At 31.5% G+C, this 26,576-nt stretch overlaps 2 protein-coding genes across 4 annotated transcripts; one reads left to right on the top strand and one right to left on the bottom strand.

Annotated features, from left to right (window-relative positions):
* The first annotated feature begins 1,617 nt into the window (after positions 1-1,617).
* On the top strand, positions 1,618-20,439 carry atl (atlastin GTPase). Its single transcript, XM_080169412.1, has 18 exons — positions 1,618-1,760; positions 2,932-3,006; positions 3,389-3,503; positions 5,189-5,291; positions 6,298-6,368; positions 7,083-7,160; positions 7,826-7,904; positions 8,978-9,066; positions 9,396-9,528; positions 10,074-10,190; positions 11,211-11,335; positions 11,760-11,837; positions 12,356-12,440; positions 12,909-12,998; positions 14,309-14,409; positions 14,906-14,990; positions 17,107-17,138; positions 17,501-20,439. Exons 1-18 carry the CDS (start codon positions 1,634-1,636, stop codon positions 17,562-17,564), a joined length of 1,647 nt encoding a protein of 548 aa, XP_080025538.1. The 5' UTR covers positions 1,618-1,633; the 3' UTR covers positions 17,565-20,439.
* A 457-nt stretch (positions 20,440-20,896) lies between these two features.
* bou (glycosylphosphatidylinositol anchored membrane protein boudin) lies at positions 20,897-26,304 on the bottom strand. Of its 3 annotated transcripts, XM_080169414.1 has the most exons (7): positions 26,199-26,304; positions 24,847-24,908; positions 23,242-23,319; positions 22,717-22,797; positions 22,375-22,430; positions 21,942-22,005; positions 20,897-21,318 (listed from the first exon to the last, which is right to left on the bottom strand). In XM_080169414.1, exons 3-7 carry the CDS (start codon positions 23,317-23,319, stop codon positions 21,196-21,198), a joined length of 402 nt encoding a protein of 133 aa, XP_080025540.1. In that variant the 5' UTR covers positions 24,847-24,908; positions 26,199-26,304; the 3' UTR covers positions 20,897-21,195. The 3 variants fall into 3 exon arrangements, with proteins under 3 accessions (XP_080025540.1, XP_080025539.1, XP_080025541.1); XM_080169413.1 differs by lacking the exons at positions 24,847-24,908; positions 26,199-26,304 and adding an exon at positions 24,348-24,474; XM_080169415.1 differs by lacking the exons at positions 24,847-24,908; positions 26,199-26,304 and adding an exon at positions 24,201-24,317.
* Positions 26,305-26,576: the final 272 nt, after the last annotated feature.

Genomic DNA, 26,576 nt, shown 5'->3' with positions numbered 1-26,576 from the left:
GGGACACATTAGGGAGGGGAGGGGAGTCGACCCTACACTGTAAATTTGTGTTTTTAAAAGAAAAAGTAAAGAAAATTTCTTTTGGGTCGGGATGGATATTTTCTTGAGACGTTTTTTATTCGGTGAAGGTATACTAACACAATAAAGTTGTAATTTATTCCCTCGACCTAAAAAAGCTCTATAGTAAGGAAGAAACAAAAGAGTTATTCAGAAATAGCCAAGATCGCCATTTGTCAAATTTTAATAGACTAGGTATATTTTTAACGAAAATTAAAATATTTTGTCCTCTATTAAAATCCATGAAGCATCCATAATAAAAAAAAGTCACTGACGAGTGGATAAAACAGGCAAACATTATTACAATAGAAGCGCTGCACTGCATTGACTTACAAAAAACAATGGTCCAAACCATTTGTACAGTACGTACTTGCATGTTGATAAGTCAGCTGTCGATATTAAGGCAGGTAGAAACTAAGGGAGGGAGAGGGAGAGAGAGAGAGAGAGACAGGAGAGACGAGAGAGAGAAGAAAGAGAGAGAGAGAAGGTAAAGGGACGGAAAAGGTGAAAACAATTGAGAACTGAACGTCAAAAACAAAGATTTAAATTAGTATTTTAGCTGATACAAAAATTATATCATTGAATATAAGCATGATTATCTTTTAATATTTAATTATGAATAATTAAATATTGCGTTTTTTGATAAGAAACCGGCTTTGTTTTCTAGATTTTAACATTTACAAAATAATCACATTAAAAGTTCTTTCCTTATCAAAACGGAGGGGTCGTCTTTGCTCAAATAAAAATACAGGATCTCAACTTTCAAATCTTTCCATTTTCAATTTTACTAGTTTGTGTTATTTAATAAAGGCAATTATTTTTATTTTTTATTTAAAATAACTATTTAATGATAGGTTTCTTTCCCTTCCACACAAGCCTCCATTTCCCTTAGGATAAATGCCATCTATTTAAATAGAAAATTAAAAAGGGAAAGTTAAAAGTTTAAATTTGGCAACCATGTTTTTTGTCTTTTTCTTTGTGTACACTTTTGGAGTGGGATTTGTTCGTCTGCCAACAAATCGCTCTCCTTCTAATCCAAAATACAGAAAAAGCCTTCATTGCAGCTTCACAACAGCGTACCTACTCTATAATTCAATTATGACTTTTTGTACGTCTGTTTGTCCATTTATCTTGCTTTAAGTTTAATTGTAATATGAGTATGTTTAAGTTTTTAATTTTTTTTTAAATGTTTTTTTTTTGTGGTTAGCTTCAAAACTCATTGATATGCCCTTTAATTTTCTGCCCATTTCCTGTGTGTGTTTGTGTGACGTACGCCGCCAGTGTGTGTGTGCTGACGCAAATCATATTTGTCTGCGTCATATTATGTATAGGTTATTGTTTTCTTTTTGTTAATGAATTATGACTGGTTATTTGTCTGTCTCTCGACAGGAAGATCTCTAAAACTGCAGAACGGATTATGCAATGTGCTTTTCAGAAAACATAACCTCTGCAAGGTCGGGTCATGTGGTGGTTTAGGCCTTGTTCCCGGTTAGGACAATGAATTCCTTGATTCAAAACAGGCTCAATTCGATCATTACCATGCACAGTAATTAATATTGGTAATTAATAGTGATACATGCAACAAGCAACAAAAAAATGTTTTTTCTTTTTCAGATTAATCAAAATTCAGGTGAAAATGGTTGGACGCGCGGTCCAAATTGTCAAAATTAATGATGAAGACACAGAACACAGTTTTACATTGGGTAAGTATAGCATTTAAAAAGAGATTTTCCAAAAGTTGACGGACATAGGGGTAGTTGCACGAAGTGCATTTAAACTAAAATTTATATTTTTCTGTTCAATAGTTTAAACTAGCTACATCTACAGTACAAATATTTGAAAGAATTCAAATTTTGCACCAAGTAGTTATGAAATTATCAAGACTTGAAAATCGTGCTTTTTGGAAATATGCACTTATATGGCTTTCCTGTTTTTACTAAAACGCCATGATGACAATTTTGGTTGTACCTAATTGATAGCTATTTATTGTAATACAAAATCATGTATGTTAGATGGTATTTTCGATTCTTATGCTTGCAATCAAACTTGTTAAATGCACTTCAAAGTGTGACATTTATAGATAAGGTAGAAAATTGGAAAAACCTGAAGAAAATACTTAGACCTTTTAATTGCAGTTGTAGTTAATTTTAATTTGGACCAAATCCGTTGAACAACCCCTTAAGATCATTCAGAATATTTTTTTAGGATTTTGCTATAACCCTTAATTCTCTGAATGATCTGCTTTGATTATAGTTAAAATCAAAAGTAATAAAAATTAGCCTATATTTTAATAGTTTTTGTATTTTTTTCAACTTTTTAAGTAATAAAAAGCTAAAATTTATTTTCCTTTTATTTAATTTCAAACTTAAGCTTATATTTTGACAAAAAAATGCATTAAATTGACTTGTGAGTTTCCTGCAAATATTTGAAATAATTGGCATCCTGTTTTACAACTTCACAACGTTATTGATGGTTCCAAAGTTGCCTAAAATATCTGAATAACAGCACAGTTTACTATTTTTAGATACTTGAATTTCATGCAACTTGTTCGAGTGTAAAACTTCTTAATGTGCATTTCATATTAATATGATTCTCTCTTGCACAAGGAAGGGAATGAGAATTCTTTATAACAGATGTAAATAAATACAATTATACTATTGCACCCTATTTTAAAACCTGAGTTACGGCTGACAATTCAAGTTCAAGTCTCCTTATTTTAATTCTCATTTCTCAGCTTACGCAACTTGTGTAAGAAGTGAGATTTATGAGTTGTTAAGATATTCAATAGTCACTTACAATAATACAATCTTTTTCCTTAGCTCCACTGGGACACCTGTCATACATAGCGAATGATAATTTAAAATATTTATTTAGATGAAGAAGCATTGGCTGATATTTTGGATAAACCAGAAGTACGTGACAAACCTGTGGTAGTTATTGCCGTTGCAGGTATTATCATTAAATATTTGTACTACCTAACTCCGTGTCTTAGAGAGAGATCCCCAAAGTTTTATAAAAATGTTCTCCAATTCGTTGGGTTAACAACTTTGGGGACTTTACCAAGTGAATTTTGAATGGTTTGTTCATAAAGTTGAATGTTCAAACATTTCAACTACTAATTTTATCTACAGAATGGGTAATTTTGTGTATCATAATTGGGTTTTTACATCTGTTTATCGGCCATTGTCTTATCTCTCTATATCCCTGTATGTGTTATAAATCAGACATGACACTGCTACGCTATGGTTCTAATGTTATCTAACAATCGTGGAATCTTTAACACTTAATCATTTTAATATATTTAATGTCCTATAGTTTATTACTCTTTCAGGTGCATTTCGTAAGGGGAAATCCTTTCTGTTAAACTTTATGCTGCGATACTTGAGATCTGGGGGCAGTGAAGAGTGGATTAGCACAGAAGATGAACTCAATGGATTTCATTGGAGGTCAGTTGCTAACAGTTTAAATTAATCTGCTTTTATGCGAGTTTATTGAATGCTGGACATTGGCTAACAAGTTGTGCACGAACCTATACCGGACATACTGACGTAAAGTCGCACATTCCTATAGGAGGAAGGGTATAACATAGGGATAATTCAATATCAGAAGTTCATCCTAACCTAAACCCATAGTAATTTTGGCAGGTGTCCCATAAAGGGTCTACGTCTATTAAGGACAGGATCCCTTATTTTTTTTGCAATAAACAGAAATTAAGGGAAGTAGCTTTATATGTCTCATCAGTGCGGGGAGCCCTAGCCTATATCCAGCGTGGCCACATTCTTCAGTATACTGAAAATCTTCAGTATTCTTCAGTATTTGGAAATTGGGGCTTCAGTATTTTCAGTAAATACTGAATATTCAGTATTTGAAAATTTTATTGAGTATTTTTCAGTTTTTGGAAATTTTCATGATTCAGTATTTTCATTATTTCTTAAATTCCAAAAAAAATTTGCATAAATAAGATGTTTTTTTCAAGTAGTTAATGTCAGATTTTTTTCGGCGCTTCGCGCCTCACTTTACTTTCCTATAAATTACCCTATAACTTTGTACATTAATTTTGCTTTTTTTTTATGGTAATATACATTTTTTTTTCAATTTCATCTCAAATATAAATTTTTTAGATATTTGAGATGCTTTTATACAGTATTTTCTTCAAATATTTTTTTGTCTATTAATAGAATGAATAATCTAAGGTGATAACTTTGCATGGTTATTGAAGGTAAAGTTTTTTAGCATGCTCTTAACCATAGATGTCCAAGGGGGGGGGGGGGTAAAGTGGCGATTACCCCCCCCCCCCCCCAAACGAATTTTTTTTTGTATTTTATCCCCCCCATTCAAAATTTTACCCTACCCTGGGGGTGCCGTAGGCACCCCTAACCGTTTAGGAGGGGGTATTTACCCCCAAACAATTTTAGGGGGTTAAATACCCCCCCCTAAAATAAAAAATCTCTAACTAAAAAAAATTTTGCGTGCTTCGCGCGAATTTTTAATACTAAATATTTAAAAAAATTTTTTTGGGTGGGGGGTAAAAAAAATTTGCGGCGCACATTTGACCCCCCCCCAAAAAAAAGCGAATTACCCCCCCTTAACAAAATTTTACCCCCCACCCCCCAAAAAAAAAGGTTGGACGTCTAGGCTCTTAACTCAACTAAAAAGTATTTAAGTTTTGTAATCATTTAAAATATTTATCAGACATTTTCTGCTAAATTGGTGCAAGAAAATCTAAGAGGCAAAATTAAAAGATCTTTAAAATATCCCCCTAATAATAAAGCTATGATGATATGAAATTTTGAAATGAGGAATCATATAAAAAAAATACTTATTCAGTATTTGTATTTTTTGTTCAGTATTTCAGTTTTTTTTCTTATTTTAGGATTCAGTATTTTCAGTATTTCCTTTTTTTTCTTCAGTATTTTCAGTATTTTTTCTTGTTTTGGGATTCAGTATTTTCAGTATTTCCCTTTTTTTCTTCAGTATCAGTATTTTTTTGGTTGTGGCCACACTGTATATCTGCGTTGCCCTACTTCATAATTTTTTTTAATGAAGGGGGGGTGGGGTCAAGTAAAACCGCTGAACCCCTTTCTAAGGAACTTTCAACTTTTAATAGTAAAAGAAATATTTTGCTTTGCAGGGGAGGTAGTGAAAGAGACACAACAGGTATTCTCATGTGGAGCGAAGTATTTCCATTCAAATCAAAGGGCAAGGACGTTGTGGTTGCCATTATGGATACACAGGTATATTATTGCTGTCCTACTTATTGAAGTGTTTGTTCTTGCGTTAATCCTTTTTATGAAGTAGTAAGGTTTCTGTTTTATTTTTTATTTAATAGATCTCGATAATATAAAGACTTAAATAGATCTCGGAATGGTTTTAGGCTGTTTAAAGTTTGAGGAGGCATTAGGATATCTTATAGTCGCCTCCGTCCCCATTCGATTTAAAGAAACCTACACTCTAGGGGCGCTGCTGCTAATTGTAAACTATTGTAAAACGTTTTATTTCAAACTTCATACATAACTCATTAAAAAAGTACACAGTGATCAAATTGAAATATTTCTTAATATTTATTTACTTTGTGCACGTTTTATGACATTGACCTGATATCGATTAAAATTGACAAAGAATTATTGTTTCTTTGTTTTATAATAAGCACAATATTTTTTGTTATAGACAGGGTTTCGGATCCGCATTGATTTTATGCTGATCCGGATCCGGATCTTTGACAATAAAAATAAAATCACCAAATTTTTCAAAAAAATTTTATTCTTTAATTCGAAGTCAAAAATACTTTTAATTTTCAAGTCTGAACCTAAACCTTAAAGATTGGCTCTCATCAAGAGAATGTCTGAGATTTTATATAAATTTAGGTAGATTTTTCCATTTTTCCGCATTTTTGGAGTCTAAGGATCCGGATCCTTGGACTCAAAAATATGCGGATCCTTGCGGATCCGGATCCGAAACCCTGGTTATAGATAAGATAATAAAAAGGGAAACTCGCCGACTTAACTTTATGACATTATTTTATGTTTAGTTTCTTCGCTAGGAGAGTAGGGTAGGTACTAGGTATTTGGTATAATAGCCTAAAACCACAAACATATGAAAGCTTCAAATCGGAATTTCTGAGATCGTTTGCTTTATACAAAAAATACTTACTTACCGGATAAAAGACAGTTAAGATATGTAAATTAGGTAGTTTTGATACTATTGATAAAGTTAAGATTTCTCATACTTATTTTTTTCTAGGGTTCTTTTGATAAGAATAGTACAGTTAGAGATTGTGCCACCATTTTTGCTCTTTCATTAATGACTTCAAGGTAAAAAAAACCATTGCAATTTTTATGCCTTTTTAAAAAAGGCATCCAATATTCGGTTCTTGTACCAATTCATAAAAAAAATAAATGCTTATTAGTCTTTGGGTACTTATTTGATAAAGGTACCCAAAAAGTGAAGCCTTCACTTTGTAGATCAGTCCCTCCGTAACGTTATGGGAGAAATGTGTTTTTATGCCGCTATTGAGGATAGACAGCTGAAACTTTTAGTTAAGATTCCTATTATATATGCGACTCTTCTTGTCTGTCCGTCAGTCTGTACAGTGTACATAACGCTACGGGAGAAAGAAAGAGGTAGGTTTCGGGTAAAATCCTTAAAGGTGTGTGTTTTAAGGCTTAAAAATAGTAGTAGAGCGATAATATTCACTAAATATGTGCATTTCTTATTGAAAAGAACTACCTATAGACAAAAAAAATTTTAAAAAAAGTTCGCATAAATTTTTTTCGTTCTACTACTGTTTTTAACTTAAAACACATAACCTTAACGGATTTTACCCTTTGTTTCTCGGCTGGTATTAAAATTTTTTATACTTAAAATATTAGGTAGGTATGTAGTGAAAATGTTGATTTTTAGTCCTAGGTACCTAACATTTTAAATTGTCAAAAATAAGCTATTCAAATTAATTCGTTTTCATTGAAAATAACAGATAACTACATTGAATGAAAACTACATGGTAGAAAATATTTTTTTTATTTCAGTGTTCTAGTATACAATCTATTCAATAATATTCAAGAAGATGATTTGCAGCACCTTCATTATTTCACAGAATATGGCAGGTGGGTTCAAACTAAATTCAAAAACAACAATACCAGCGACCGTGGCTTAACACTTAGTGCATCCACTGGTCGATGGGAAGGTGATTGGTTCTAATCTCGGCCCAACACCGCGACAAAATAAAAGATGTTTAAAATGGTTCCTATTGCTACTCTACTCTGTCAGGTGCGCGACATAAATAGTAAGAGTATGGGGAATGCCTTGGCCCATAAACAGGCGCAACTCATTACCATGCACAGTTAGGACTTCTCAGACAAGGGTCGTGCAATTAAAGGGTTTGTTGTCTGTTGGATGTTACTTAACCTAATATCCAATAGTGGACACATCCTATTACATGCCCTTGGATTGCCTAGATAATAATCACTTGAAATCGAAGGAGAATCCTGTCCCAATGAGGTAATATGGTAATAGCTATAACAGCTAATTGTAAGTTTTAAGCTTCATTAGGTGTAGCAATGCATTCGATGATAAAATACTTAAATAAATGCCAGGTATCCCTTATTAACCCATTTTAAGTTTAAACCAAGTTTTTTGTTGTTGTAAAGAAACAAGCTGCAGAAAGAAATTTGCATAGTTAAATTGAGAATATAGCAAAAATATTTTTTAGGTAGGTTCGTTTTTAACATAATGGATAAAAAGAATTCTTAAATTTTTATTGATATTCTAGATTAGCATTAGACGACTCCGGGGAGACACCGTTCCAACGCTTACAATTCTTAGTTAGAGACTGGCAGTATGCTTACGAGGTATGTACCAGAGATCTAAAGAAAGTGTTAATACATAGGCCGATAAATTGATGTATATACCCAAAAATAATTTACAGTTACCCATTCTTTACATTATAATTCGTGGTTGAAACGTTTGGACACACTGAACGTAATGCACCAACCAATCAAAATTAAACAAAAGCCCCCAAGTTGTAAAGCCAACAAATAAGAAAGCGTTACTATAAAACTTTGGGGACTAGTGTAATAAACAGTTCAATGTCCCCTCCCTCTTTGGGGATGTATGTTGTTGAGTAGCTACTCTCAAATAGCTAATGTTATTTTTGGTTCTAAATTGTTGTGTCCAACTTTTCAAGTAATAATTTGGTCTACAGAAGGGTAGTTTGTTTTTCTTAATTTGGAATGTTTTATCAATTTCTATTCCATTGTCTTATCCCTTAAGATCCCTTGACTATTTTAGTTTAGGATTAATACAAACAATGACGAATTAAATTAGACTATCAAAAGGCAAAGAAAAAACAAGTAATTTAAAAAGTGTTCAAACTTTGTATCTTTAATTGAATGTGTAATGTGTAGTGTTTAAAGTATCAAAGACAATTTTGTCATTGAGTAAAGCAAAGCAAAAAGTTCCTGCAATATTCATTAATTAAAAAGATCAGCGATTCCAGAAAAGGAAATTGTGTGCGAGATGATCACTTATAGACTTTGAATTTAAGACTGTTTAACTTAAGCTTTATTGATTGCGAGATTTTGTAGACTTCGTTGATAGTGTACCTAGTACACTATGTGAACTAATATAGTTAAGCAACAGACATGCGTACTGTCAGAAATTTATAAACTATATAATACAAATATGGCTTCGCCCCAAAGCTCTAAGGGTTTTGCCCATTCAGTTGTAGGGGAAACTCCTCCCCACTTATCCACACATGAAAATAGCTTACAACTACTACAGGACCAGTAGAAATGCTTCCTGAGAAGTAGAATACAATGTTGGGCCAGCGTTTACTGAGGTCTTAAACGGACGGACGGACAGACAGATAGTGAACTTTATACTTTGTATTTTAGATTGTAGCTATGATATATAAACTTTTCAGGAGCCCTATGGAAAGGAGGGAGGAGAAAATATTTTGAACAAATGTTTAAAAGTTGAAGAGAAACAACACCAAGAATTGCAAGCTCTTAGGTAAGATTGCTGTTTCAGATATCTTTTAAAACAAATACAACCCTTTTGTTATAGAGATTTGTTATTATGCGAATTATACTTTTTACATTAGACGTATTTCTATATTCAAAATTTGTGGCACCTTCACATTAACTACCTTGTTGGACAACACTGTTGAACCATCCTTCCCCCTATGTATGTATGGATATCTTTTTTTCAATCATTGTATAATGTATTATCCCTTAAGATACTCTAAAGCTTAAAATCTTTATTATTAAAAATATTGTTAGGAATATTACAGGAATATGCATAAGATTTTACAAAAATATGAACCTGACATAAATATTCAGGAAAAACCTGACGTCCTGTTTTTCTACCATGTCCTGTTTCCTGTTGCCCCACCCTGGCAAGCATGTTGCCACCAATCCAAACTTCAAGGGAACCCTCACAGACATTGATGAAGAATTTATTGAATACCTGCAGGTCAGTGCTATTGTATATTATAAGCGTACCTACTCATTAGCTATAACGATCAGGGTTGAAAAAAACCAGCTTTATAAATAATAACCCAGCCCTGTGGGGTTTTTTTAATAAGACCCGGAGTTTTATTGGTTTTTTGAAAGAATATTCAGGATTTTTTTTAAAAATATGAATACCTAGATATTACAGTTTATGTGTAGGTATATTTTATTGAATTTTTTTTTTTGAAGGATATTAGAACCCTCCTTAAATATTTTTAAACCTTTCCAAAATTCCAAGACCCAATGTAAATGAGAACCCTATCTGTTTAGTAGTTAGAGTGAGACATTTTTGTAAATACAGACAGTGTGTTAAATACATTTTATAGTTCTAGTGGCTTCGCTTCTCAGTTGAAGGAAGGATGCCTTCCATTTAAAATAAAAAAAAACATTTAGGAACTATTTGTTGGGATGGGGTGGCAATTTTTTTCCTGCTATTGTATACGGTGTGATAATTTTTTTCAGTACGGCTTAGAACCGGTTTTGTATTATTTTTCTTTATAATTATAGAAATTTCTACCTGAAGTGTTGTCACCCTCCAACCTGGTGATCAAAGTGTCTGGTGGCAAGATGGTGAAAGCAAAGGAGCTCATTACATACTTCAAATCTTATATGGAAATTTTCAAGGTAAATTATAGTTTATTGTATTCCATCCCAGTGATATTATTATTAGGACAGGGATTATATTTTATTCGAGAAAAAAAACTCTTATAATGTGAATAAAGCTTCCCGAAATTGGCTTAATCGTTTCGAGAGACAATGCTGTAATAAAAACTACTTTCATCAATGAACCTATCCTTATTGATTATTGAATATTTTTTCGCTTAAAAGTTTTTATTGTGGCACTTTTTATTTTAAGAATGCAATTTTGGTATTTTTTGCACCCTCTTGATTTAAAAATTACTTGACTATTTTTGGGAAAATCGATATATGGATGCTGCACCAGATTTTCATACCTATAATACAAAGTAGCTTGATGTCTGTCCGTCTGTCTGTCTGTCCCTTAAGATCTCGGTAACCACTGAACCGATCAGATTCTCTTCTTCAGGGAATATACCTACTGGTCCTGTGGTGGTTTTAGGCTATTTTCTTGGGGGATGGGACACCCCCAGCCCCCCCAAAAATAAAAAAAAATCCAACCCCCAAAATTTTTTTTTTACATTTTTTGTAAAATCTCAAAACTGCTGATCAAATTGGGCTCTACCCTTCTGGGAATATACCTACTGGTCCTCTGGTGGTTTTAAGCTATTTTCTTGGGAGGTGGGAAACAACCTAGGTCTAATTTTTCGAATTGAAATTTTTGTGTATACGGCAAACAACCTGGGTTTGATTTGTACAAATTAAAATTTTTGTGCATAAAGCGCACAACCTGGGTTTAATTTTACCACAGAGTAATTAAACAAAGAATATTTTTTTGAATATTTCTATTAAGGAGGGTTGACTTCCCAAAACTATATAGGGCGAAGCCCCTAGAGGCTAGGGGCGAATCCGCTAGTACTCTTATAAAGCGATTCTCGCATCTGGCTAAAATAACGATCCACCCTATTTATCTACTCCCCTCCTACTGGATGAGCTAACTTACTAATAAATTATGATAATTGACGTCAAATTTTTCACATATCCACGCATATTCTATATTTATTTTAGGGAAACACAATGCCAGAGCCGAAGTCAATGTTGGAGGTTACCATCGAGGTGAACAACCTTGTGAGCCTGGCCTCCGCCAAGGAGTTGTACATGGCCTCCATGGAGAGCTTGTGTGGCGGCGATAGGTATAAACATATTTTATGCGATAAATAGTTGAGAAAAATCTCGAAACCTTAAATTAAAAAAAAGTTTTTAGGTATGTCTTAAAAGTAAAACCATGACGGATCAAGTATAAAACATACTGGATGCTCAATAGAGCAGGGGATCTTCACAAAAGATTTCAGCTGTCTATTTCAATTATTTACCGAGAAAATCACAATTCCCATTTAACGTTACGGACGGCCAAAGAAGTGAACTACAGAGGATACATTTTTAGCTAAAATATAATAGTTATTTAACACATCGTGTCAAAGACAGTTTTCCGTGTTTTTTGTAGTTCCGAGTGACCGTGCCAACAAAAAACTGGCATTTGGCTCAAAACCGGTTTTAAAACAGTTGAGGAGAATAAGATGCGGAGATGAAACATACTTCACCATGTATTATATGTAGGCCTTACCTGAATGAATCAGTGTTGGAGCTGGAGCATACCAGGATCCTAGAATCTGCCATCCAAGAGTTTGATGCAAGGTATCAGTTGAATTTGGGCGCAATTTAGTTTTCGTCGATTGTCTATATTATCTGTTACAATGTCATTGTCCACTAAGATCTCGTAAACTCCTGGACTGATCTTTTCTCAATTCCCAGGGAAGTTTTTCATTGGTCCAGGGATGGTTTTAGTCTATTTGAAAGGCTGTGTACGTGGGAGTTATGTGGAAGTTATGGCGAGGAGTTCTATAGGAGATCAACCCTCAACTTTATATTTTCATCTCAGAACAAAATGTGAATATAAAAATTTTTGGTCGATGTGATTCTTGGGAGGATGGATATGCCCTATCCCAATATATTTTGAAACCTTCTGAAGACCTATAAGAAAATTTAATATAAAGGAGGACCATATCGGTGAACTGACGGAAATACATCTTGTTACTTTTCTAAAAGAATTTATTAGTTCCTGAATTTATTGCATGATAAGAAATAAAATCAAATTAAATTCCAAAAATCATCGAATTGAAAATAAGAAAATCTATTAAAATCATATAATCCAGGAAAAAGATGGGAGGAGAAGAGTTTTCCACAAAGTACAGAGATCAGTTGATCAAAGAAGTAGAAGATGCTTTCGTTCAATTTAAGGTACATATTTTAATCTAGCGGGTTCACCCCTAATGGCCTATAGGGAAATGTGAGGGAATGGGTGGTTGGTCATTTTCCACCAAATATATTTTATTTTAGAAAGGGAAGAGAAAATAATTGGGGCAAAGGGATATTTTTCTTGCGGATATTTCTCTTGGGATGTTGAAGGTACCTTTTCTTTTCCTGGTCCTATATGAAGCTTCACTGTCAGTTGAGCGTATAGAGATGCTTAGTTCACCGAAAGATAGACACACATTCTGTTAATGAATTTAATAATCCACTTAGTTTTCTTAAGTATCATACTTTTTTGTAGTTTGTAATTGTGTATATTTCTTATATTCATATATCTATGTACCCTAGGCTTATGATTGTTAGAATATATTAAAATCTGTTTACATTCATATTACCCAGTCATATCTATCTATTATATATCTTGCTCTGTATCATAATTCTTTCTATCTATCCTAGGCTCATAATGATAGTAAGAATATATTCAAAGCTGCCAACACTCCAATTACACTGTTCTCTCTATGGGCAATTCTTTATATCATTTCACAGGTTATATTTATTTTTAATTAGAAAAAAAGTCATGATAACTTTGTTTTTAGTTATCCTTGTTATTAAAACCCGCGACTGTAACGTAACATTAAGCGCATTTGCCCTTTGTATTGTTGGTGATGGGTTCGAGTCCATTTAAAACCAAGAATTATCTAAGGACATTAAAAGTTATACCTTATGCTGCTTTATTAGATATGCGACTTAAAAGTAATAAAGGATGGGTGCCAGCCTTGGCCCAAAACAGGCGCAGCTCAATACCATGCATAAATAGAACTTCTAGACCATGGTCGTGCAATCAAAGGGTTGGTCGTCTACAATAGTTGGGATGTTAGTTTCTTGGGTACTAGTTCCTAGAGGTTTATATTTTTAACTATTCATAATATGTTAGATCAGGTTTATGGATATACTTGTTTATGTTTAAAACAATAAAGAAACTATGAATTAAGATTATTTAACAGTTAGGGAGTTGAATCCATTTTTATAGAAGCAGAAATATAATCTATGATTATGGTTTGGACCCTCTAAAACTGTAATCTACCCTTCCACTTTCCCCTCTCTTGGTGAAGATATCTTCAACGCCGATACGATTTTTGAAATGTAAGATTCTACTTTCCCTTCTCTTGGTGAAGATATCTTCAACGCCTATACGATTTTTGAAATATAAGATTCCACTTTCCCCTCTCTTGGTGAAGATATCTTCAACGCCAATACGATTTTTGAAATTTAAGATTCCACTTTTGCCTCTCTTGGTGAAGATATCTTCAACAAGAGAGACAAAAGTGGAATCTTATATTTCAAAAATCGTATCGGCGTTAAAGATATCTTCACCAAGAGAGGGGAAAGTGGAAGGGTAGATTACAGTTTTAGAGGGTCCAAACCATAATCATAGATTATATTTCTGCTTCTATAAAAATGGATTCAACTCCCTAACTGTTTAACATAGTTTAGAATAGGTGTATTATATTTATTTAACTGGTAATATTTTGTTTTAACTTGATTAGTTTGTATTGATTCATATTTCTTCGTTTTAAAAACTTTCTGTATAGAATGTACATTTTGTAAGAATTGAAATTTTATTAGTTTAAAAGAAATTAATTGCGCACTTTAAAAAGTATTTTAAACCTAAATAAAAACATCTAGCATATTATTATTAATGCTGTGTTTTAGAGGATAGAAAGGTAGCATAAAAATAGTCTAAAACATTCCTGTGAGCTACAACAAGCTTTCTTAAAGTGATTAGCGAGATTTCAAGGGAAAAATTAAAAAAAATCTTTTCTATGATTCGATTTGATTAGATGTTTCTATTATAGATGTGCTACTTGATAATGTTGACCCCAGTCTCGAACCTGTGCAACATGCTGATGTGGGTCATTGTCATCACTGGCATGACATGGGCTTACATCAAGTGGAGGTCAGTAAGATTTTTATAATTAAATGTATTACCTTAGATGTGCAATTAGACACTCTTCTAGTCACATACATCCCATAATACGGGCTTCAAAGGAAATTGAAATGATTCTATTGACTTATGTATGGATGAATTAAAAAAAAAACAGTCTTATTACTTTATTAAAGTTAGTATTTTAATGAATTGGATACTAGATATCATCCAAATTCTCCGTATTCGTTTTATCATCATTTTAATTATTCAGTAACTTATAAAAAAAAACAAGTATGGCAATATTAATAAGTTGCGAAGTTCATAGATTTTTAGAAATTTTCCAATAACTACAAGTAACGGTCAAAATATGTAACTGAATAGCTTTTCCTTAGTTAGCAGAATCTTCACAGCAAATTTTAACTAATTGTCTTGTTTAACAGTCGAGATAAAACAGAGGTCCATGAATCTTACAAAAAAAACAGCCTTCTATCTCTGACAAAAGCCGAGTAAATCAACTTATTTGTAGTGGGGACTATGCAAACATTGGAACCCAGATAGAAGAGGCCACAGGATGGGTGTGGGACAATATTTTCCAGGTTCTTCTCTCCAAGGTATATATTTAATATGAAAAAATGCAAATGTCGTCGTTTCTTTATAACACATAAACAAATAAAAATTACTTGTTAGGTTATGTATCGGCTGATTTTGAGTTAGTTTAGTTTAAGTTGCGGCTTGAAGAATCCCCAAGGGATAAATTTTCACTCGATATGATAGAAATAGAATATATTTTTTTAAAGGTGAGAGGGGTTTCTGTAGTTCTAAAAGGGCTTAAGTGAAAGCACTAGTTTCTTTCTTTTGTGATTTTATTTAAATATTTACATTGGTTTCATGGTGAGTAATAAAGCTGATTACTTCATTCACTTCTATAAGAAACAAAATTAATTGAAAATGATTGCTGAAAATGAAATATATCTTCATGTCTTTAAAAAGTGTATTTTTATTGAAAAAAGGTTGAAATCATTCCAACAAATTGTTATACATTTGATTGATCAATTTCAATAGTTAAAATAATTTTCAATTGAAAGTTTTTGTCAATTTAAATTAGGTTAGGTAATATATACAAAAGAATTATTTTTCAATTATTAAAATTCTTTTATATGATGTAAAATATATTTTTAGTACTAAACATAAAGTGCGCTTTAAAAGAAGATGATTAATAACTAAACAATTTAATTTATTTATTTTATTAAACAGAGCATCCGAAGAAGAGTAAGTTAGATGTTGGAAGCGCTGCTACTCTATAACTTTTGTCTAGCGTATTCGGCTAGAAATCTGTTTCTTAATTTGTGAAATTTAGACATTGATTTCCTTGTTGTAAATACCTATAAAATAATAATTTTGATTACCTAAACAAAAAAAGTATAAATTCTTTTTTTTTAGAATAGAGAGTAAATCATAATGTTGTAAACTTTTCGCTTTTTTGCTGGGTACTTTATTTATTTTTTAGAATCAACTGCAGTACACGGTAAAATATTCCTTGTAACGAACATTTACAAAAATCTATGAATTTTAAAGGCTGCTAGCTGCCAAACGGCTGAACGTACAGATCAGGCCCGCACACTGTTTCAAACGGCATAAGAAGGCCTACAAATAATCTGGAATAGCCATAAATCAAAAATGCTTAATTATCTCGCAGTGCAGAGAAATGCGCGAAAAAGACCTATTTTACGCGGTTTTTTATAGTAAAGATTTCCCTGTGCATCATTGGATCTTGTACGTTTAGCAGTTTGGCAGCTAGCAGCCTTTAAAATTCTTAGATTTTTGTAAATATTCGTTACCAGGAATATTTTACTGTGAACTGCAGTTGATCCATTTTATATGTTGCCTTATTGCACAAATCCGCTTTCAGTGTCGACCCTTTATTTGCTGCATGCTATTAAATCACTTTCTCACTTTCGTTGGCTTAAAAACAATTGAAGGACAAGGTTAAAATTAATGTGCAAACTATTCTATTAAAAAAATTATCTTACATAATGGGTAATTTTGTATATCATTATTGTGGTGTATACTGTTTATTAATTTTTCGTCCTTTGTCCCATCCCTCAAGATCCCTGGCAAATTTGCTTTTTTGTCAACAATTTTTGTTTTGCTATATGTTATACAGTTGTGAGGTTGAAACCATTAATAGAACTAAAAAATGATAATCTTCGATAACTTAACCATTTTATATATCTAAAAAGGGTAATAGACGGTTATATATTAGCCCCTCTAAATAGTGGTATCATCTTAGCTGAAATGATTTTAGTAATTCAGCTAGCAATTCCTTTTGGTTAAGAAAATTGTCTTGGTCTATATCATTATGAAAAGAGGGAGGAGGAAGTAAACGTTTAATTTATAACCTTTTTAGAAAGACAAAATAAGTTTTATTTATCATACTAAGACCTTTTAATCTCCCAACTGTATTGGTCGCTATTTTCTTGTTGGTTAACACTTTGTGAAATTTTTAAGTTTTCATTAATCAGAAAGATTAGGTATAGGTAGAAAACATAACTATCAAAAGTTAACTTTTTTTGCAATACAATTTTTACCTAACCCTTGCTTCAATATCGCAATTTTTATCTTAGTTATTTAATGCTTTTTTTTAGATTAGTTTAATGTTTATATGTTTTAATATGTCAATCAAAACAAAAATAAACTGATAACCAAATTAATTTATTTATTTTTTAGGCTGCTGAGCAAGGAACAAATTATGCAGTAAGGTAATATTCATATTTTTAAACAATAATCTTTTTTTGTTTTTGTCCCATTTCTTAGCAATCCTTCTTCCAAAGACCACATTGTGCGTGGTTAGACCAATGCAATGCTCTTCTTTGAGATAAATAGCAGGGATAAATAATGAAGTTTTTTATGTTACTATTCTTCGCGAAATTAGTAAATCTTAATTGAAAGGGGGATGTAGTTTAGTACCTTACCTACTTATAGTTTTTTATTAAATTAATGTTGGGTTGGTTTTTTGCTTGATGAATGGATTGTCCTACCTTCCTGCTAAATAGACTCAAGCATTGACATGACCAAACAATAATAAAGCTACTTTTATTTATAATAATTGTTATGTTTTCAGACAAGCAGCTCAACGAATGAGTTCCGTGCAGTCCCCAATGAGTGAACTCAAAAAGAATAGATAAAAGATAGACAAACTTAATATTTATTATAATATTAAACAAACTTAGGAAATAATAGAACAATTTCTTTAGGATCAAAATTTAACTTCTGAAATGTGGAAGTAATCAAGGAGGGAAAGAACATTTGACTGTAAATTACACCAGTTATGTAAACCACTGTATCTTATTTGTAGCTATACTTTGGGTACTCCTTTTGAATTTTTATTTGTTAGTTCCATATTAGCCGGGTCTTATCTTTAGATCAATAATTTTAATCTACAGAAGGGGTAACTTTGTTTTTCATCATTGGGCTGTATTTTATTTTTCACATTAATGATTTTAAATTTTGATCTTTCAGAAATATATTTTAAACAAATTGTTTTTTTTTATTTTGATGTATTTATTTTATGTTACTATTTTAATATTATTTTATAAACTATATAGTATATAAATATCGTCTCTCGCTGTACCTTTAATTCAATATGCCAAATTGTCACAACAAATAATACATACCTAATTTGCCTTTGATTTTTGTTAATTACTGGGAAAATTGTTTAAACTCAAGAATATAGCAATTCATTTTAATTTTTTTACCGTAAGTCTAAAACAATATTTGGATTTTAATATTTTAAAATTTATGTTTTTCCTTAGCAACAGAAAAATAATGTTATAGTCCAATAAGATGTAAACCAAACAACACATTTTATTTCTAAATTGATCATAGCTTATTTGTGGAAAAGTCTGGCTTCTTTTAAACTTTTTCCTAGTTTATTTTTTTTTAAAGATAACATTTTAATTATAGATAATTTAAAAAGTAAAGCAAATGTGATTTAAACTAAGATAAAAATATAATTGTATCGCAAATATGTATTAACTATTAATAGATATAATAACCCATTAACAAATAGTTACTAAAGCCATAACTCTATGTATTAATTAAAGTACTAAAATATTCAATGGTAAAAATTGTAAAGGTAATATACATCTTATTTACTTAATTTATTTAGTTTGATTTAAAAAGTTAACTTTGATGATTTTGATGTAGTAAGCATGTAGGATTTTATTGTGTAAAGTTATTAAATACATTTTTTTGGTGCTCTTACTATATCGAGACTGAAAAATATTCTACATATATTAAGCAATTAAAAATCGCCTTATTTAAACAGTAAAATAATATTTGAAAAAAAATTTACTACTCTAGCACCAGTGAAAATAATTCCTTTTAGTATCTAAGTCATTCCCCAATTTTTTATCTGAGCTTTTAAAGATTTTATTTTGTATGTTTTTGAATATTACTATATGATATTTAACTATACTAAATACACCATAATTCATATCATTTACATTCACAATATACCTACTAACTTTAATTATATCATTAAAACAGCATTTTGTGCATGCCCTAAAATTCTAATTTTATGTTTAAAATAGTGATATATAATATTAAACTTTCCAAATTTCGGTATACCTAGGAAGGGAGGGGACATTGGGCATTATTCTGGTACATGTAGAGGTATATAAAGTTTCAAACACGTTCTCTCATTGGTTGACTTAAAAAATCTTCAGGTTTTTTTAACTGTTAGATCTTGTTTAGTTTGTACAAATGTATGTTCTAATTAATTTAATTTACTGGTGAGATAATATCAATTTAACGTCCATTGTCCTATCCCTGAAGATTTGGGCTTACCTAAACAAAACTTTACATAGTAATATTCTATTTTACCCCCCCTCCCCCCCCCCCCCATTCTCTTTTTCAAGCACAAGCAATATTACATAAAGCAAATTTTATTATATTGTATTCTAAAAAATCCTCTACAATTTGAAGTATGTAAATAAGGAAAAGAAAAAAACTAATTATATATATATTTTTATGAACCTATTTTACTATTTATTATTTCGGATCAGGTGCAGTTCACGGTAAAACGATGCTGGAATCGATTATTTCCAAAAAAAAACTATTATCTTAAATGGCTTTTAGCGTCCGAATGACTGAACGTGAGTTGAACATCTTTGTAATTGGTAAAAGAATGTCTACAAATCTGGATTATTCAATAATCAATGCACAGTTATCTCGCAGCATAGCTAACATTAATGCGCGAAAAATATTTACTTTACTCGTGTTTTCTTATGCCAGCGCTCCATTTGCACTATTGACTATTCCAGATTATTTGTAGGCCTTTTTAATTTACATAAATACGCATAGCTGTTTGGCAGGTAGTAACCTTCAAAATTCTTGGTTGTTTTCCAAATAATCGTTACCAGCAACATTTTATCATTAACTGCACCTGGCTTATTATTTCTCAATGAATGTATTTGTCTTTTTTACTGTGTTATTTGTGTGTACAATCAAAGGTTTTGCTCTGAAAATTCTTCTTAATGAGCTAGGATTTAAATGTTGTCTGTCTTATACATGATGTACTATTTTTGAGCTTTGGAGAATTGCATATAACGTTATATTTAAAGGTCGGTAACAACTAGTTCAGTTTTCCCCGGCTAGTAGAAATTAATATCACTTACCAGTTTTGTTGGCTCCGAGTGGTAAATGCCCGGGCAAAATAGTCTTATTTCTTTTCATTACTTTAGTAGGCATCAGAACTGGTTTTAAAACAGCTGAATAAATCTGATTTTGTTACAAAAAGTTACCAGCTGTAAACATTTGAAGTTTTAAGAGACAGCTCAAATTTCAAACAATATCCTCAGCTAAATAATGGTGCAATTATTTTTATTATTCTTGTGATTTGCTCATCTTTTACAAGTAACAAGTAAGCACCGTAAGCAAGGACCCATAGCTATGTGAAATATTTTAATATACTGTGCGATTATTTTGTTAAGAAAATTTGTATCAATTTTATAGAATAACCTACAATATAGAAAATATATTTAGTCAGAAAAATAACAAGATAGTTTTTTATGATTTATTTTAGAATTTATAAAAATATAATTTTTACATTATCTTTAATCATACAGTATGTTTATTATTGAAATTATTTAGCCTATATTTTTAATACCCATTTAATCAATAATCATATACATGTTTTACCTTTCTTTGCACAAAAAAAAGTTTTACCAACAGATTCTTACTTTAGGATTTTGAAAAGAACTAATTCTGCACATTTTAAAGCACTGTCTTTTTGTTCTTTTAAAATTTAAATCTCTATACCTATTGTTATTTAGTTTAAAGGGTCAGTTCCATTAAGGTAATTTAATACATTCACCTACTTTACACAGTCAAAGATATCCGTATTTTTTGTCAAAGATGTTAAGATGTTTTTTTTTGTATGATGCTTACCTAGTAAATTAATTCAGGGAGAAAGAGGGCATTGAACTGTAAATTAAACTTGTAACTTAATTGTGTAAACCACGGTATCATATTCGTTGTCTAAAAAATATTTGGGTACTTTTATTGAATATTTATTGGTTTGTTGAAAATCCACAGTGTCAAAACTTATCAACCAATAGTTTTAATCTACTAAAGGGGTTAATTTTTAAATCATAACTGGGGATGTATATCAGTTTTTCGTCCATTATCTTATCCCTTGAGAACCCTGATTAAATATTTTTAACAATAAGCAAACGGACAATGCTATGAGATCACCTTTTTCAGAAAAAATTCTCATGGAAATATCCCTTTGAAACTAAATAATAACTGATCATTTTACTGGAATAATGTTACTGCAACTATGAATGATAGAATGGCTACTAGAGTATTGGCAGATGATATTTTTGTTGAGGAATTACACGCGTCTTCTGTACAACTGTACACACAGCTTCGGTATTCCTACAAACATAAGAAAATGTTTTTTTTTGTGATTTCACTCAAAGTGCCAGTTGATTACAGATAGCTCCCCATTCTTGTTTTAAAAATTGAAAATAAAGTTTTTTCACTTTGCCTTTTGGTGGGGCCAATACCTGCTGTGCCTTTACAACATGTGGGGCTACCCTGTACCCAATATAATCAATTTTAAACATGTGGGGCTACCCTGTACCCAATATAATCAATCCCAACCTAACTTAAAAACTTAAACATGTGGGGCTACCCTGTACCCAATATAATCAATCCCAACCTAACGTATGTAAAAAAAATAAAACACTACAAACCATCCCACTATATTTCCCCCTTCTGAAATAAGTTAAATAAGCTCGAATAGGCACTTTTAAGGGAAACCATCTGATCTTTTTTTTTTTATAAATTTTGATTTATTTGAGTCTTCAATAATTTACCATTTACTGCCGTATCGTATTATATAAAGAAATACGGTTTTTGTCTGTTGCTTAAGATTTCTATAACTATGCACTGAATCTTTCCAAGATTGAGTCCTTTATCAAGTCTTTAGACTACCCCCTTGAAGGCTAAGCTTCCAGATTGAAGTGGCGCAGCCTCTTTTAATGGAAATTTTATACCTGAATATCTCCTGGTCGCTTGATATATTCACAGTAGTCTCCCCAATCACGGGAGGAACAAAACCTAAAAAATTATATACCTATTGGAAGTACTTTCTTTTTTTATGTATTTTTTCTTTCACATCCAGTACCTACTGAACCGATGGGTTCTTTTATTTTTGGTAATCTTCAAATAGATCCAGTGATGGTGTTAGGGTTAATTTATTTCAGAAGCCTTTTTTCTAGAACCTTCTGTACCTTTGAATACAGAGCCCCTAGACGCTAGGGGCGTTACTGATATTGTAAATGCATAATATCAGTCAGTAGTGACACAAAATTCAAGTTCCAAGCCCAGAGGGCGGCAAGCAAAAAAATACCTAATGAATCATTTTACTGTGAAAAGAAATAAAGTTGTCCATACAAGAAATAGAAATTAAATTTTCTTAAATCTTACCTTTTTGTTCCTAATTTACCATCATAGACGCCCGTCATTTTCACACAATAACTGGCCTAAAACATGACATTTAAAGGTTTTAGAGCGTTAATTTGAACTTTCTATATCTTTTAGCTTATTTTAAATTTTTAGTTGGGTTCTGTCTGGAGACTTTTTGTCACAGTTTGATACAGTAAAACCATATACAGGGAGAAAGAGGACTTTTATCTAAGATATTAGCCAGCTACAAAAGATAGAGTTCCACACATATTTGTTATTTTATCGTCCATAATTCTATCCCTGCACTGAGACAATCAAAAATATCCAACTGTGACAAAATGCCGTGTGAGAACCAACCTTTACCTCATAGACATGGTCACAATTTGTGAAATACTGTGCAGCCACCTCCGTTGTGGCATCCCAATACTCGGAACATGGAAAATTCTAGGAAAAAATAGAGGCATGATTAAATCTTAAGTTGCGCAGCTGTGTATAGTTCAAATTCACTTATCGTTTTGCTACTAGGTATGTCATGTATATAGGTCTCTGAAAAGGTTTTTTAGAATAATTGTCCGTGGGTACGAAAATAGAACCAATAAGATTAATTAATTGTTTTGTACTGAGCATTAGCAACCCCCATTATTGAACTGTAATACTCATGCAGATAGACTTTGAAGGATGTAAGAAAAATATAGACGCTCTCTCAATTTTTGATTGGTTGGTTCAACAAGCATTGTCAATAATTTACATATACAGAAGGAGTGTTTTTAGCATGATTGAGGATGTATAATGTATATCAATTTATCCTTCATTGTCTTCTCCCTTAAGAATAAGATACCTGGCTACAAGTTGTATTGTTGTATATCAATTTTTTATTCGTGTACTTACATTTGAAGAATCGCATTCAAAGCAGTAGATAGCAAAGGTACTTGGTAGTAAAAAGTAGATTAGTCCAAGCGTATACATCTAAAAAAACAAGGATGACAACATCCATAAAAGCGAAGCACTGAAACGGTAGGTCTAACAGACATTAACACTTGTATAGTGTAAGAACTGAATAATCATATTATAAATGTATAAGAGTCAAAGCAAAATTGTAAGTAAATTTGTTGAAAAATTGCTTGATTCAGAATAATGTTTATGGACATACTTACATTTTTAGGACTTGATCATAGAGTTGCTTAGCTTATTACATTATACTTTGTTGTCCCAGGAATCAATATACCAAAAATCAGATCAATCGGATGATAAGATCACGTAAAAATTTGTTGTTAAAAAAGTAAAAAATCAACATGTTTAAAATGGACGTACGGACATTTTGATGATGATTATAGAGTTGCTACGCTTTCTAAATCGTACCTAACTATTAAAGGAATTACCATGCAAAAATTGAAATCGATAGGGCAATTCTAACAAGCCTAAATTAACGAAAAAAGCTATGCGTTACGGACGGACGAACCGACCCTAATTATAGAAAAGCTTCGCTTTTAAAAAACAAGGATGCTATATTTCATTTACGTAAAGAAGTAGTAGTACTAATTTAGATTATTGATTACAGATAAACCTCCACACTTAAACCACATAAAAATGCAAACTAAAAGTTAACCATAAAAAAGCAACTTCGCAAAATATCAGAGAGAGAGGGGACAATGGGATATTTAATGCAATAGTTCCCAAAGTTTTATCAAAACGTTTTCTTATTCGTTAACCTAAAAAATTTGGGGACTTTTGGTTAATTAAGTTGAGTGTTCGAGTGTTAGATAATATTGTGGGGATAGGATGAATAATATTCACTGAATATCTTATTTATTTTAAAATTAAATTTTTTTGAGCTTCAAGCATCTTACACTCTGTATTGTAGTTTTTTGGTGTTTATAACAAGAAGTTACTGTCGTATGGATATACTTTAGATTTTAATAGCAGCGCAGTTAAAAATATTTTTCTTGTTAATTCCAAATCTGTAAATTACTTTTTTAAAATTCGTACTATCATACCTTTATTTAATATCACTAATGTTATATTTAGAAATCTAAATCAAATCATTTTCTTATTTTTCTGAATAAATTTAAATTGATTATTTCCAGAGAAAAAATGACATTCAAATTGAATAATTGCGTAAAATGTAGTTTGAGAGGAATTTTAAGGTTTGTAAAATTAGTAAAAATATAAACAGGTAGCTCAAGGCAAGATTCAAATACTAACAATTACAATAGAGTTTCCAAGAATATTCATTACAATATGTTTCTTTTCTTATTTAAGATATCATGTATTAAGTTTCTTGAAAATTATTCATCACGGACGGACAATAAAGTTTACATGAAGAATAGCTTTGCCTCCCATAATTTAACATGCCTTTTTTTGATCAAAGGTTAAGTAGATTAAAAGTCTGCTTCTGATGGCTCGAGAAGGCAAATTATCTAATGCAATAACACCTGCACACACACACTTACAAACACACACGCACAGGTTGGTATAATCAAGCCAAAAATCTACCTGCTTTAATCATAGATTTCACAATTTGTTCATACAAGTTGCGCCTTGGGCATAATCAATTCCTAGAATAGGATTGTTTTTAGTAGCAAAGCTACTCTATAATTCACTTTGTCAGTTCGTCTGTAATACCTTTTTAAATTCGAAGCTTTTCTATAAGTAAGGAAGGTCCGATCGTTCGTCCGGACGGATTTTTCGTTAATTTAGGTATGTTAGAATTTATCTATCGATTTCAAACTTTGCATGGTGATTCCTGTAGTAGGTACGTACGATTTAGAAAACGTAGCAACTCTATAATCATTACCGGAATGTCCGTACGTCCATTTTAAATAAGACTATTTTTAACTTTTTTAACAACAAGTTTTTATATGATATAATTATTCGATTGATCAGATTTTTAGAATACTGATTCCTAGAACAACAAAGTACAATGTTATAAGCGAATCATCTTTATAATAAAGGCCTAAAATGTAAGTATGTCCTTATAAACATTACCTGTATTTATTCAGTTTTTCAACAAATTTACTTATATTTTTGTTTCGACTTATAGGTATACATTTATGTTCTGATTATTTAGTTCTTATACTTAACAAATGTTAATATTCGTTTGTCCTACAGTTTCAGAGCTTCGCTTTTATGTATGTTGTCATCCTTGTTTTGGTACATACATGACTTTTTAAGATTTGTTACTTATGCAGGATGTAGGATGTTGTCATTCTTGATGTCTATTTGTGCTATAGCTTTTAGGAACTGTAAATTACATAAAAAACCTTGAATACTTTTTACCAAACATGACAGCGCCTCTAGTATCTGGGGATTTGGGTTCCAATGGTGTAAAGGGGCCAGAAAAATAGGCCTAAACCATCCCAAGACATGCATAAAAAAAAGACCCTTAGCATCCCAGTAATTACATAAACCTTCTCTAAAACAGAGAGCTGCAACATGTTCAGTGCACAGGGGGAAAATTTTCTGAACCATTTATGGATAGTATGATTTACTTTCAGTTCGAACTTTATAAGGTTCAGGAATTGTATCAGTGGCTAGCAAGACAGACAGCGCTATTCTTCATGGCTATAACTTCATTAATCTATGTATTCTAAGTTTAACATTTTTGTCTTCTGCATTTTTTTGTATTTTTTTTTATATTCAAGAGAGATAGCTTAAAACCATTGTGTGACCAACATAGGACGTCCACTTTTTGTCGGGGGAGTACGAAGGAAGAATAATTCGCAAACAGAAAAATTTTTTCAAACTCAAACCAAAAAGGAACATAAATTATTCCGTGGGTAAATTTAAATGAGAGGGGAAAATATCCTCCATTTTTTTCATTTAGGAGTCATATGTAATAATTTTACCTGATTTGTAAAACATAAAGAAATAGCTCCCAAAGAATGACTTCTTGTCATCATGATTGTTTGTTCATAATAATGTTATTGTTAGGAGGATTTGATTTTTGGACTATTCGTATTATTAGAAATCAGCTGTTTTTTCTTTGGACAAATTCATTTACACAAAATATTCCCCCAAAATTATATGATATGCTAGTAAGTAAATAAGTTTTATATACATGATTTTTATTGAAAACTCATAAACATGAAATGAAGTACATGTTAAAATTATTTCATGGAATAATTTTTCTATAAAGTTACTGACAATGAGATTTTTTTAATGGGAGAAAATATCGTAGAATTTTTGGTATTACATAGGTGCGCAAATGCCGCGCAAATGGCCTT

The sequence above is a fragment of the Acartia tonsa genome, chromosome 8 (assembly GCF_053477335.1).
Source record: "Acartia tonsa isolate MP-2025a chromosome 8, ASM5347733v1, whole genome shotgun sequence".
Lineage (NCBI taxonomy): Eukaryota > Metazoa > Arthropoda > Copepoda > Calanoida > Acartiidae > Acartia > Acartia tonsa.
This window is presented reverse-complemented; position numbering and strand designations above follow the sequence as displayed.